A 14,221-nucleotide genomic window follows, 5' to 3' on the forward strand; every position below is an offset into this window, starting at 1 on the left:
GTGTGTGTGTGGTGGGGGGTGGTGTGTGGGGGTGGGGGGGGGTGGTGTGTGGGGGTGGGGGGGGGTGGTGTGTGGGGGTGGGGGGGGGTGGTGTGTGGGGGTGGGGGGGGGGGGTGGTGTGTGGGGGTGGGGTGGGGGGGGGGGGGTGGGGGGGGGGGGGGGGGGTGGTGTGTGGGGGGGGGTGGGGGGGGGGGGTGGTGTGTGGGGGGGGGGGGGTGGGGGGGGGTGGTGTGTGGGGGTGGGGTGGGGGGGGGTGGTGTGTGTGGGGGGGGGGTGTGTGGGGGGTGGTGTGTGTGTGTGGGCATGGTGTGTGTGTGTGTGTGTGGGCATGGTGTGTGTGTGTGTGTGTGTGTGTGTGTGTGTGTGTGTGTGTGTGTGTGTGTGTGTGTGTGTGTGCGTGGTGGGTGTGTGTGTGTGGGCGTGGTGGGTGTGTGTGTGTGGGCGTGGTGGGTGTGTGTGCGGGGGTGGTGGTGTGTGTGTGTGTGTGGGGGTCTGGGGGGGGTCGGTCAGTGTGTGTGGGGGTCTGGGGGGGGGTCAGTCAGTGTGTGTGGGGGTCTGGGGGGGTCAGTCAGTGTGTGTGGGGGTCTGGAGGGGGGGTCAGTCAGTGTGTGTGGAGGTCTGGGGGGGTCAGTCTGTGTGTGGAGGTCTGGGGGGGTCAGTCAGTGTGTGTGAGGGTCTGGGGGGGTCAGTCAGTGTGTGTGAGGGTCTGGGGGGGTCAGTCAGTGTGTGTGGGGTCTGGGGGGGTCAGTCAGTGTGTGGGGGTCTGGGGGAGGTCAGTCAGTGTGTGTGGGGGTCTGGGGGGGTCAGTGTGTGGGGGTCTGGGGGGGTCATTCAGTGTGTGGGGCTCTGGGGGGGTCAGTCAGTGTGTGTGGGGGTCTGGGGGGGTCAGGCAGTGTGTGTGGGGTTCTGGGGGGGTCAGTCAGTGTGTGTGGGGGTCTGGGGGGGTCAGTCAGTGTGTGTGGGGGTCTGGGGGGGTCAGTCAGTGTGTGTGGGAGTCTGGGGGGGTCAGTCAGTGTGTGTGGGGGTCTGGGGGGTTCAGTCAGTGTGTGTGGGTCTCTGGGGGGTCAGTCAGTGTGTGTGGGGGTCTGGGGTGGTCAGTCAGTGTGTGTGGGGGTCTGGGGGGGTCAGTCAGTGTGTGTGGAGGTCTGGGGGGTTCAGTCAGTGTGTGTGGGTCTCTGGGGGGTCAGTCAGTGAGTGTGGGGGTCTGGGGGGGTCAGTCAGTGTGTGTGGGGGTCTGGAGGGGGGGTCAGTCAGTGTGTGTGGAGGTCTGGGGGGGTCAGTCTGTGTGTGGAGGTCTGGGGGGGTCAGTCAGTGTGTGTGAGGGTCTGGGGGGTCAGTCAGTGTGTGTGAGGGTCTGGGGGGGTCAGTCAGTGTGTGTGGGGTCTGGGGGGGTCAGTCAGTGTGTGGGGGTCTGGGGGAGGTCAGTCAGTGTGTGTGGGGATCTGGGGGGGTCAGTGTGTGGGGGTCTGGGGGGGTCATTCAGTGTGTGGGGCTCTGGGGGGGTCAGTCAGTGTGTGTGGGGGTCTGGGGGGGTCAGGCAGTGTGTGTGGGGTTCTGGGGGGGTCAGTCAGTGTGTGTGGGGGTCTGGGGGGGTCAGTCAGTGTGTGTGGGGGTCTGGGGGGGTCAGTCAGTGTGTGTGGGAGTCTGGGGGGGTCAGTCAGTGTGTGTGGGGGTCTGGGGGGTTCAGTCAGTGTGTGTGGGTCTCTGGGGGGTCAGTCAGTGTGTGTGGGGGTCTGGGGTGGTCAGTCATTGTGTGTGGGGGTCTGGGGGGGTCAGTCAGTGTGTGTGGGGGTCTGGGGGGTTCAGTCAGTGTGTGTGGGTCTCTGGGGGGTCAGTCAGTGTGTGTGGGGGTCTGGGGTGGTCAGTCAGTGTGTGTGGGGGTCTGGGGGGGTCAGTCAGTGTGTGTGGGGGTCTGGGGGGGGTCAGTCAGTGTGTGTGGGTCTCTGGGGGGTCAGTCAGTGTGTGTGGGGGTCTGGGGTGGTCAGTCAGTGTGTTTGGGGGTCTGGGGGGGTCAGTCAGTGTGTGTGGGGGTCTGGGGGGGCCAGTCAGTGTGTGTGGGGGTCTGGGGGGTTCAGTCAGTGTATGTGGGTCTCTGGGGGGGGTCAGTCAGTGTGTGTGGGGGTCTGGGGTGGTCAGTCAGTGTGTGTGGGGGTCTGGGGTGGTCAGTCTGTGTGTGGGGGTCTGGGGGGGTCAGTCAGTGTGTGTGGGGGTCTGGGGGGGTCAGTCAGTGTGTGTGGGGGGTCTGGGGGGTTCAGTCAGTGTGTGTAGGTCTCTGGGGGGGTCAGTCAGTGTGTGTGGGGGTCTGGGGTGGTCAGTCAGTGTGTTTGGGGGTCTGGGGGGGGTCAGTCAGTGTGTGTGGGGGTCTGGGGGGGGTCAGTCAGTGTGTGTGGGTCTCTGGGGGTCAGTCAGTGTGTGTGGGGGTCTGGGGTGGTCAGTCAGTGTGTGGGGGTCTCGGGGGGTCAGTCAGTGTGTGTGGGGGTCTGGGGGGGTCAGTCAGTGTGTGTGGGGGTCTGGGGGGGTCAGTCAGTGTGTGTGGGGGTCTGGGGGGGTCAGTCAGTGTGTGTGGGGGTCTGGGGGGGTCAGTCAGTGTGTGGGGGGGTCCAGGGGGGGTCAGTCAGTGTGTGGGGTGGTCCGGGGGGGGTCAGTCAGTGTGTGGGGCGGTCCGGGGGGTCAGTCAGTGTGTGTGGGGGTCCGGGGGGGGGGTCCGCACGGGTTGCGCCCGGGTTTTTGTACCACCGCTTCCTGGGGGGCCCGCAAACGCCCGCGTCACTGGAGGGCTGAATGGCGCCGCTGCCAGCCGCTTCTGCGCATGTGTGGCGTCCTTCAGCGGCGCCATCACAACTGCGCATGCGCGGCATGGCAGCGGTAGTGGAAGTTAGGCGGGCCCATGTGTGACTGAGTCTGTAGCTGGGAGGTCCCATTCGGGTTAGGAAAGGGGGGGGGGGGGGCTGTCCCGGTCGGGCGGTCTCTGCTGTCCCGGGCAGCAGACGGGGAACGGCAACACATGTCAACAGCTGATGTCAACAGCCGCTGCAGCAGGCGGGGAACGGCGCCGCTGCCAACCGCTTCTGCGCATGCGTGGCTTTCCTCCAGTCCCCATGACTACTGAGCATGCGCGGCTTGGCAGCGGATGTGCAGGGGGAATGGCGGCCGTTAGGAGCGGCGCCGGCGGCTATCGCCGCCGCATATGTCATCGGCCATGTGGGGGGAGCAGCGGCCGTTAGGAGCGGCGCCGGCGGCTATCGTCGCCGCCTCATCTGATTTGTGGAGCGGGTGTGATGTCAGTGTTGGGGTCGGGCTGAGCCAGAACACAGCCCGGCCTCAACTGCCAGCACTGACGTCACATCCGTTTCATTTCTGTCTCCACAATTCTTTTTTGCCCCATCACGAATGAGGTGCCACTAAGGAAGTTTCACTTCAAATATGCAGACATTGTTAACTCCTAATGCTATTTTTAATTTAAAAAAAAAAAAATGTTTATGTACAGATCATCCTTTGGTTGTTACAGCAGCAACTTAGAAAGTCATATCCACTTCCTCTTTTGAAACCGGCTCTCACACACCTTTTTGAGCTTTGCACTTGGCAAGTATCACAAACAGATCTGTTGCTGTGTTCCAAACAGCAGACTCTATTACTCTGAAAGCTGTAACAATAATGTGTTACATTACATTACAGTAATATCATGTTACATATCAGCTGCAGCATTTCACAGACTGCAGCACAAAGTTAGGCCTCGTTCAGGGTGCCAGAGGCAGGAGCTGGAGTGCAGGCGTTCGCGCGCGTCAGTCTGCTGGGCGATGTGTGCACATCCTCCCCAGCAGACATTTTCAGGAGTTGAGGGGGCGGGGAGGGGGCGGGGCTACAGGCAGCAGCTTAGGGATTGGTGTTGCTGTCTTGAAATCATTCTCAAGAATGATTTCATTGGCTGCCGAGGTCCCAGTGACGCTGCTGCAGCTTCAAAAAACGAATTTTTTGTTTATTGAAACTGTAGCCAGCGTCAACTCCGGGCTTCGGAGACAGGTCAGCTGCTACCCTGACAACCAGTATTCAATTTGAATACTTTGTGTCCCACGGCAGCACGCCCTCCCTCCGAAGCCTGCACCCTGAACGAGGCCTTAGGCCTAGGCCATGTTACTTGCTTGCTGGCGGAGGCGCGCTCCCACTCCGCACTGAGCCCCTACAGCCGCAATGAGAGCGGCTTTACTAGGGGCTCGCCTACGCTTCCGCAAGTGCGCGGAAGCGTAGGTCTTAGGGAAATGTAAAATTTTCCCGCTTGCCAGCGTGCAGGGCCGGTCACGTGAGCGGTTCGCCCAATGAGGGCGAACCAGCTCCGTGACGTCACTGGCCCGCCCCGACGGCGCGCAGGGAAAGCACCCGCTTTCCCTGAGCCTCAGCGCGCCTCAGGCCAGCGGGAAGCTTGGCCGAGGCCTTAGAAGGCAGCCATTTAGTTAGGCACACAATCAGGATTTTGACAAATTTATAATAAGAGCACCAAACGATTGAAGCTTAGGTAAAAATGCAGAATTATACATTGTCACATACTTCATATACACAAATAATTATATTTACGTACATTGTAAGTGAAACTTCTTTGTCCTTTGTCATTGTTTTGTCACAGAAATTGTATTTGTAAGTGTGATGTTTTTAATTAAAAATTTAAAACACAATTTCGGTGCCAAAACGCAAAGAAGTTTGACTTAGAACACGTGTTTTAGTTATTTGCACGTCTATATTTATAGTAACTGTGAATTCCTTGTATAAGTCAGTGTGTCTCTCTCTGTGTGTGGTGTGTTATTCTCCGTGTCCTGCTGCTGGTTCTTTCTGCCAGCCCCCCCACCGGCAGGGGGGGGGGGGGATTGTCTGAGTCCCCTGGCCCCGAGCCAGCCCCCCTCTCACTTTCCCGCCTCCCCCCACCCAGCAGAGAAACGGGAGGGCGTGTTCAGCATCCACCTGCCAGACCCGCCGGCTGAGTCCCCAGGTCCGGAGCCAGCCCCCACCCCTCCCCCCCCTGGTGGAGGTGCAGCCACCGCAGCCAGATTTTGTGTGTGTTTCTCCTCTACCCTTCCCCCCCCCCCCCCCCCCCCCGCGTGCTCCTCCTCTCCGGTGACTGCTGGTGTTGGAAGCGGACGTCGCTGATGGCCTCTTCTGCCGGCAATGATGTCACTTCCGTCACTATGCTGTCCATTTACTGCTATGGTATTTTTCTCGTGTGATAGGTGCCGCTAAAGAAGTTTCACTTCAAAAATAAGACGGTATGTAGTATTGCTGCTTAAAGGGAGCCATTCTCTGGCAGACAACAGCACCCTCTGCTGCTCAGTCATAGAATCACACAGGTTAGGGGTGCAGTCCGTTTAATAAATAAATTACATGACCTGTTCCCCCTTCAAAAAAACAAAACTCTTTCCCTGGAGGGCAGGCTTTGCATAGTGCATATACACTGGGGTTTTATTCCCATACACATTGCTCTGCATGATACATGGAACACGCGCGCACACGCACACGCACACGCACACACATATTGTGGTGCATGATGTACACCGCTTTGTGGCGTTTGGCAAGCCTGTGGGAGGGAAAAGCATGGAAATCCCAGAATGCTTTGAGAAGTAAACATGCATTTGATAAAGCGCCTACCAGGCCAGAGACACATCAGAGGACCCGGCTGCCTATTTTTTGCTATTATGCATACTGTATTAAATATTTGTTATTAGTACCAGCCTCCAGCCCTATTTTCACTGCTGTGCTCAGCATCTACCTTATTTTATGCAGAACTGAATGAAGCTGCAGAGAATCCTGGTGACACGCGGAATATGAGATGCAGTAAGTGCCTGAGGCTGTAGGGCCGAGTTAGTCCAGGACATCATGCTCTCACCGTAACCCCTCTCCTACATAGGTCATGATATATCCACTGCCACAAGTGGGTGGTCATACAACTGATTTTTTTTTATAGAGTAGAGGAAATCACGATAGGACTCAGTGCTGCTCCCTACTAGTCATGGGACCAGATTTTGGCCAGGCGGTCGGAGGTCACATGACCTGAGTTTTGTGGGTATAGTCACGACTGGCAGATCACATTTGAGGGGGTGAAGTCACATAACCATTGTCGCAATTAAGTCACAGGACCAGTGTTGGTACTACCCCAGGAGGAAGGTCACATGACTGTTCTCGCTGGGTGTTGGTCACATGACTGTTCTCGCTGGGTGTTGGTCACATGACTGTTCTCGCTGGGTGTTGGTCACATGACTGTTCTCGCTGGGTGTTGGTCACATGACTGTTCTCGCTGGGTGTTGGTCACATGACTGTTCTCGCTGGGTGTTGGTCACATGACTGTTCTCGCTGGGTGTTGGTCACATGACTGTTCTCGCTGGGTGTTGGTCACATGACTGTTCTCGCTGGGTGTTGGTCACATGACTGTTCTCGCTGGGTGTTGGTCACATGACTGTTCTCGCTGGGTGTTGGTCACATGACTGTTCTCGCTGGGTGTTGGTCACATGACTGTTCTCGCTGGGTGTTGGTCACATGACTGTTCTCGCTGGGTGTTGGTCACATGACTGTTCTCGCTGGGTGTTGGTCACATGACTGTTCTCGCTGGGTGTTGGTCACATGACTCAGCGCTGTCGTCCCTCCAGCAGTGACTCGAAGTCTGGTGAACAGACTAGTTTATGCTGCACATGTCCAAGGACCATCATCTCCCCCCCTCGAGAGTCCCCCACGCTGACTGAAACCAGCTCCTGAGAGATGGAGGGGAAGGACATGTCACACACAAATGCCTAACACCTGGGCTGCGCTAAACATATATTTGAACGGTCAGTCCCACATAGGAGCAAAGTGACTAAATTGCATTAACATACTTAAAAGGGGCAGTCCCAGGGCGGCTGGGATGTTTGCGGGGCTCGGTGCAGGGACGTGTACGGGGCCTCGGCTCTTAACTTCTCCGGTGGCATTTCAAATGGCTTTGCATTCCCTTGACGACGCAGTGCCATGGCATGTCATTGCGACACTGCAACGCTATTGGACATCGCGGAGCCACGACGTTGGGACCATGCAGGAGGAGATGCTGCCGGAGAAGGTAAGAGTTACAGAGGCCCGGCAATCCGTTTGTCATGGGGAAGAGCGCAGGGCCTCTAACCGCAGGGCGTGGTGCACAGGCACCGTACAGCACGACCATCACGCCAGCCCTGTTCAGTCCTGTGTAGGACCAAAGTGACTAATGCCAGTATCATGTTTAAAGGGTTAATGACACTGCTTTAATATAGTCAGGCAGATAACATAAGGGTAGAGGGGTTAGGGTAAGAGGGACCAAGTCCCTTGGATATGGACTCACCTGCAGGAAGGAGCAGGATGTCCCCATGGTGACATCAAGGGTGACCTTCCCTAAAACAAGCTGTACTTTTCCAGACCTGCGGACCACCAGCCTTCCGATCTGACCCTCTGACACATCCCGCAGGGAGCAGCTGTCATCCGCGGCTTGTGCTTCCTGCAGCCAATAAGGAAGCAGAGCTGGGAAACACCCACCAGAGCCCCTCCCACAGATGGAGGACATACGGTGATAGTCCCTGATAGGTGGGGTGAGTCATGGAGTCTCTCGCTCCCAAAGAGTGACAGACAAAAGGGACCTGTGACCTATGAAATCTGTCCCACCGTAAGGTGACACAGTGACAGAACCTGTGACCCATGCAGCCTTTTCCTCCCTCTGCAAGGTACCCATGACAGCCAGAAGGGACCCGTGTGTCCCTCCCACCACAAGGCGACAGTGTGACAAAACCCATGGCTAAAGAGGTATGAGAGAGAGAAGGTAGTATGGCTCCCATTGCGAGTCTCCTACTCACCTGCACCTTGTCTTTGACTAGCAGTGTGTGGCCGTCCTCGCTCTGCACCTCGCTCTTAATGGGCCGGCTGTCCTGGGTGGGGGGTTGTCCCGGCAGTGTGTCTGGAAGCTGCAGAAACAGGAGACGCTCCTCTCCTGAGACCCTCAAGGTCTCTAGCAGCTCCGGGAGGGACACGTCCTTCCTCTCAGGAGGCCTCCTCACCACAGGGGGCTTGCAGGGGGTGAGCCCCAACTTCATCTCACCTTCCTCATCCTCCATGGGCTCCTCTTTCACTGAAAGGGGGAAGACTGCCTGTGACCCTAAAACACCAACATCCTGTGTGTCTCCTTATAGAAATCACTTTTCTTTTCCCGTCAGCCCGATCCTATAGAAACTAGCCTCAATCCCTAGAGAAATCCCCATTTTCACTTTAATCCCAAACTTCAGTCAAAGGGTTTATGTGGATTTTCTGACCTTTGACCTGGGGGTAATATTTGAACATGTTCCCTCACGTTTGGCCAGGGTAGGGGTGAGATTTGGGAGTCCCTGACCATTGCGCTGTGTCACATCTGACCTGGGAGATGACATTTGTGGCCGCTGATCATTGACCTCAGGGATTGATATTTGAGGCTCCCAGACCTTCAAACTGGAGCTATGGGGGGGGGGGGGGGGTCTCTGACCTTTGACTTGGGGCTCTTCCACCTCCATCTTCTCAACCTTGTGGAGTCCCTGAGGTGGCTTAATTTCTTCCTCTTCCTCCTCTTCGTCTCTGAAAAGCCACCCAGAGTGTGCGAGTGGGAGCTGTACCGGCTGATTCCGGGAGTCATTCCTCAGCCCAGGGTCATCCAGGAACTGGGGAGAAGAGCAGGAAAAAAGGGACGCGTTACATCATTAACACCTCCTCTGCCAGAGACTAGAGCAGCCCCTCCAACGTTCCCCAAATGTACTAATGCCAAGTCTCCCGCCCCACCTTGTCGTTCTCCAGCATGCGCAGGATCTGCTTGGTCTCCTCTTCCGTTTCCCGCTTCTCTCGCTTGATGTTAATGATGTGGGAGGGCCCGAGGTCCGCAGTTTCAGATGGCTTGTCCCACGCTCCTGGGAAAGAAGCACGAGGCAGGATCGGAGCACGTGTTAGGTTAGAGGGTCAGATGCACCTCGGGATAAAAGGGCCCTATTTGACTTTAGGAATTCAGATGCACACAACCTCTCTATCGTCCGAAGAGTCTGCCCCGCACTCATTACCTTTCTTTTTGAGCTGTTCCGCGGGTCCCTGCTCAAAGATGGAGTGGCTCTGGATGACCTGAGGTTTCCCGCGTCCTCTCCCCGGCCCATCCCCCCGACGCTCCCTCACACGCTCCGCTCGCTCCACCTTCACGGATACCTCCTCCTTGGGCCTATGGGGGGAAAAAGTGTGGTGAGAAAAGAGGGAAAGGAGGGGGGAGAGAACAGAGGGGACAGAAAAGAAGGTGATACAGGGGGGGGGGGAAGAAGCAATATGGGGGAGAGAAAAGGGGATATGGGGGGGGGGGAGAAGAGGGGATATGAGGGTGGAGAAGAGGGGATATGAGGGGGAGAAGAGAGGGGATATGGGGGGGGAGAAGAAAGGGGATATGGGGGGGAGAAGAAAGGATATGGGGGAAGAAGAGGGGATATTTGGGGGGAAAAGAGGGGATAAAAGGGGGGAAAAGAGGGGATATAGGGGGGGAGAAGAGGGGATATAGGGGGGGAGCAGAGGGGATATAGGGGGGAGAGGGGATATGGGGGGAGGAAAAAAAGGGGATACGAGGGGGAGGAAAAAAGAGGGGATACAAGGGGGAGGAAAAGAGGGGATATGACGGGGGGAAAAAGGGGATATGAGGGGGGAGAAAAGAGGGGATATGAGGGGGAGAAAGGGGATATGGGGGGGGGAGAAAAAAGAATATGGGGCGAGAAAAGAGGATATGAGGGAGAAAAGGGAATATGGGGGAGAAAAGGGGAATGGGGGAGAAAAGAGGATATGAGGGAGAAAAGAGGGGATATGGGGGAGGGTGGGAAATAGTTGGAGGTGGAGGAGAAAAGAGGGATGGGGAGAAAAGAGGGGGGTGGGGGAGAAAAGAGTGGGATGGGGGAGAAAAGAGTGGGATGGGGGGAAAAGAGTGGGATGGGAGAGAGCAGGCATCACACGGACTCCTCTTTTATTTTCCTGCTGATGATATTGGGAGCGAAGGTTTTCTGAAAGAGAGTACAGGACACAGGTTACCTGGGCAGATATAGAGGGGCACACTACTCGCCCCCCCCCCCTTACCCCCCGCGTCCCCGCAACACCACTTGAACACTCAACACGTTAAACAGGACGACTAAATCATTAACCCCGTTGAAGTCAGAGCACGGTGTTGCAGCAAGGGGGTTAAACGTCTGTCCCAAATATAGTGTAGTAGTCACCTCTACTTTATCACAAACCCCATACGTGAGACGCCAATAAGTGAGAGGTGCCACTGACCCAATTACCTGAATCCCACTCCGTGTCACACAGTGCATCTCAGCGACTGTCACTCACCTTTCTGACCCCACCAAGGGTGAGATCCCGGGAGCGGATGGAGGGGAGGCGCCCTGGGGTGACAGGGGTGGAGGGTCTGCGTCCCACCAGCCCTCGTGCCCCTGTGAGAGGGGTACGACCACCCGCGGGAGTAGAGTCATTGCTGGAAGCCCCTTCAGACATCCTGCCAGAGAGAGTGTGGTAAGTCAAAGTCAACAGAGCAAAGCAACACAAGGGGGAGTGAGGGAAGAGATAGGGGAGCAGAGCATCGCGGGGGAAAGAGTGCCAAGATCGAGGAGGAGGGGGGAGGAGGTCCGAGTATTGTATGGGGGGGGGAAACAGAGCATGGCGGGGGGGAGGGGGCATGATCCTATGCGGGGATGGGTAAATGGGTAAAAGGGCAGAGTCTTTGGGTGGGGGGAGGATAGAGGGCAGAGTCTTTGGGTGGGAGGAGGTTAGAGGGCAGAGTCTTTGGGTGGGAGGAGGATAGAGGGCAGAGTCTTTGGGTGGGAGGAGGTTAGAGGGCAGAGTCTTTGGGTGGGAGGAGGTTAGAGGGCAGAGTCTTTGAGCGGGGGGGAGGGGAGAGATAAAGAACAGAAACTGTTTTGGTGATGCAAGCGAGGGTCCCACTCTGGTTAATACTAGGCTACGAGAGGTCATTGGATAACAGGATTTCATAACGGTCACAGACCAAATAAAGTTACGGCTGGGGATTGCCCCCATCATGGCGTTTCTTTTGGACTGGGTGGCTCAGGGGCTCAGCAGTTTGATGGGAGCTCCCCTTCAGCGCGGGAGTGGGCAGACTTCGTGAGAACCACATTACGGTTCTATCGTCGGCCAGACCCATACCAGGCAGAGCTGGCACTTAACCTGTTAGAGAGGGGAGCCAGAAAGGTAGTGATGATGTTACCAGGTGAAGGCAGGAGGACACTGGTAGATATCAAACACCTGGAGTGTATCTATAGGGATACTTCCTCAGTTATCATTGAGAAAACAATTGTTTACTAGGGGACAAAAAGAGGGGGGAACCCTCCGCCAATACACCCTGGCTCTGCAAGAAGCGCTAGAGAAGCTGAAGGACTCATCAGGACTGGGAGACAGTGACCGTCTGCTGTGAGACCAGTCTGTGGCTGGGTTAAAATGCGATTCTCTCACGCAAACTTTGAAGGAACGCATAAGGTGCAACCCAGAACGATCCTTCTTTGAAATAAAGGAGGAATCTGTACAGAGTGAAAAAGGAGGCGTATAGAGCCACTGCGACCATGCAAAAAAGCTAATTCCCAGTTGATCCCTGGTACCAGTGCTGGAGCCCAATGCTCGAATTAGAAAGTGAGATGAAGGAGACCATGCTGTTGATGAGGAAAGAGATTGAATCTGTTCGGAAAGACATGAAGGAAATGCAAGGTCAAAGAATACTCCAGCCCAGGTCCTGGGAAGGGACAGAACATTGTTCTTATTCACGTCAGTCCAATGAGAGATGTGGCCCAGTCACCTGTAGAAGATGTGGAGGGCCTGGACACATTGCAGTGAAGCTGCTATACCAAACAACAACCAAATCGGCTTTAAACTATGTTTTCCCTGTGTCGTGGGCCAGACAGTGGGAGTCTCTTCAAAAAGTTACAACTACAAACATAATGGACATTGTTGGAGACTGTCCAGTTGTGTGGGCACAGTTAAATGGAAAAGCCCCGGCTTGCCTCTTGGACACTCGCTCCCAAATTACTACAATGGTACTTTCAGGAACATTTTCAAGAAAAAGGCCTGAACTGTGTACTGCCCCGGACTGGTTAACATTAACAGCTGCAAATAACTTGGAGATTTCCTTTGTCGGGTATGCCTGGTTTCCAATGACTATTTCAGAAGAATGAAAAAAAGAAATGGATATTGTTCTAGTAGAAAACAAGTCATGAAAGGCGTTACTGTAATTATATGGATGAATGTTCTGCAGGAGTTGGATAGTCTTCTTCTTAAGGACATACTGTAATCTCCATGTATTGGAAACAAGTCTCCACAAAGGCTATTACATAAGATGTGCAGAGTCTGGTGAGGAACAGACCTATTGCTGCATCTTGGAAATAGTTTGCAGCCCATATAGAAGCTTAGTCATTTCAGCACGTCAATAATTGCCGAGACGTGCGTCTGTACTAGTGGCATTCCAAGAGGGGAGTTGCTCTATTAGAACCATTATTGAATGACATTACAGGAAAGAGTGGTGATCGCACGGACGCTAGCAATTGTAAAAGCTGATAAGAGTTCCTATTAAAATGATGAACCTGGAGGATAAACCGTTAAGAATAAATCGGAACACTATCCAGGGTGAATTAATCCGAATTGAACGAGACCAGCTTTTACTTTGGAAAAATTGTCATGGTGTCAGATTCTAAACAGTCACCATTGCAATGAATGTTCATCAGGTCCACATTAAACCATCGACGACAGCCAACAGTCACTATCAAATAACAGACTGTGAAACATTGAGGCGCTACGCTCTACAGAACAAAAGAAACAGCTCGAGTCTCTACTTTAAAAAAATAAAAATGTGTTTTTCAAACATGATGGAGACTATGGATCTACAAATAGTATCTGCCATCAGATGCCCACTGGCGAAAGTGCCCCTGTAAGAGAAAGGTACATAAACATTCCTCCTGCTCAATCTGTTTTTCCTGCGCCCCCTTGCCGGCTGTCCCCCTCTCCGTGCCCCCCCTTACCTTGGCTCCGACGTTCTGGGCGTCATGGTGTCACGTTGATGAACCCGCGGCGTCATTTGACACGTCTCCAGAAGCCATCTGAACCAAGGTAAGTGAAGTTTACAGAGGCTTTTGCCGCTTCCCCGGCATTTAATTTAAGTGCCTTTGGGAAGCGCGCGGGGCCTCTACAAACCCCGTGCCCCCTCCCCCCCCCCCCCCAGTGTGTGCACCCCTGGCTTAGAAGAATGGGATAGTCTGAGAGTCCATGGGCGGCACCAATTGTGTTAGTAAAGAAAAATGGTAGTCTGCGTTTTTGTGTTGATTATCACAAGCTCAATGCCAAAACACATTGAGATGCATATCATCCACCACAAACTGAGGAATCACTTGCAGCTCTTCGGAAGGCTACATTACATTACATTAATCCTGAAGACTGCGAGAAAACGGCTTTTGTGACTCATGGGTCTAGATGAATTCAATCGGATGTCCTTTGGTCTTACTAATGCTCCAGGAACATTCCAAAGACTAATGGAGCATTGTGTGGGTGATCAGAACTATGAAACCGTGCTAATAAATGTAGATGACAATTATATTTTCCTTTGACAGTCACACCATTTAGACCTTGTGTTTTCATGGTTACAAAACCATGGACTGAAATGAAAACCATCAAAATGTCACCGCCTCCAAACACACAGGTCAAATACAGTATGTAGGACGTCTAGTGAATGCAGGAGTGGCTCCTGACCCTGAGAAAACCAAAGCGATACGAAAATAGAAAATTCCCACAAGTCAGAGTCCTTTATGGGAACGGTGGGCTATTAGCAACGTTTTATTAAGAATTTTTCCCAAATAGCCAGCGCACTACATAAGCTTATGGGTGGACATCCCACAATGCCCCATAAGAGGACCACTGGTAGAGCCATGCTCTGGAATTGGGGAAGTGAACAAGGCGCTTTCCAACATTTAAAACAAATCCCCCATACCGTCCTTTGTTGATTATCAACAGCCGGTCATTGTCATCTGTATATAGTCTTTCGGGATTAGGAATGTTTCTAGCCCAAGCGCAAGATGGCATATGCCACTCAAATCTTCCATCCTTCAGAAAAGAAGACAATTATAGTTCTTTTAAACTCGAGTTACTAGCGCTTGTTTGGGCTGTCACAAACGTTTGCAGAATATTTGACTACTTAATCCTTTGTGGTAGTAACAGATAA

At 54.3% G+C, this 14,221-nt stretch overlaps 1 protein-coding gene across 2 annotated transcripts; it reads right to left on the minus strand.

Moving 5' to 3' along the window:
• Positions 1 to 5,334: 5,334 nt before the first annotated feature.
• On the minus strand, positions 5,335 to 10,533 carry POLR3D (RNA polymerase III subunit D). Of its 2 annotated transcripts, XR_012801791.1 has the most exons (9): positions 10,342 to 10,533; positions 9,973 to 10,016; positions 9,048 to 9,199; positions 8,776 to 8,900; positions 8,486 to 8,657; positions 7,827 to 8,098; positions 7,322 to 7,474; positions 6,849 to 7,054; positions 5,335 to 6,728 (listed from the first exon to the last, which is right to left on the minus strand). XR_012801791.1 is itself a non-coding variant. In XM_075601471.1 (8 exons), the coding sequence occupies exons 1-8, from the start codon at positions 10,501 to 10,503 to the stop codon at positions 6,606 to 6,608; spliced, it is 1,203 nt and encodes a 400-aa protein (XP_075457586.1). In that variant the 5' UTR covers positions 10,504 to 10,532; the 3' UTR covers positions 5,335 to 6,605. The 2 variants fall into 2 exon arrangements, 1 of the variants encoding a protein (XP_075457586.1); XM_075601471.1 differs by lacking the exon at positions 6,849 to 7,054 and having other exon boundaries at positions 10,342 to 10,532.
• Between the last annotated feature and the right edge of the window lie 3,688 nt (positions 10,534 to 14,221).

This window comes from Ascaphus truei, chromosome 5 (genome assembly GCF_040206685.1).
Source record: "Ascaphus truei isolate aAscTru1 chromosome 5, aAscTru1.hap1, whole genome shotgun sequence".
Lineage (NCBI taxonomy): Eukaryota > Metazoa > Chordata > Amphibia > Anura > Ascaphidae > Ascaphus > Ascaphus truei.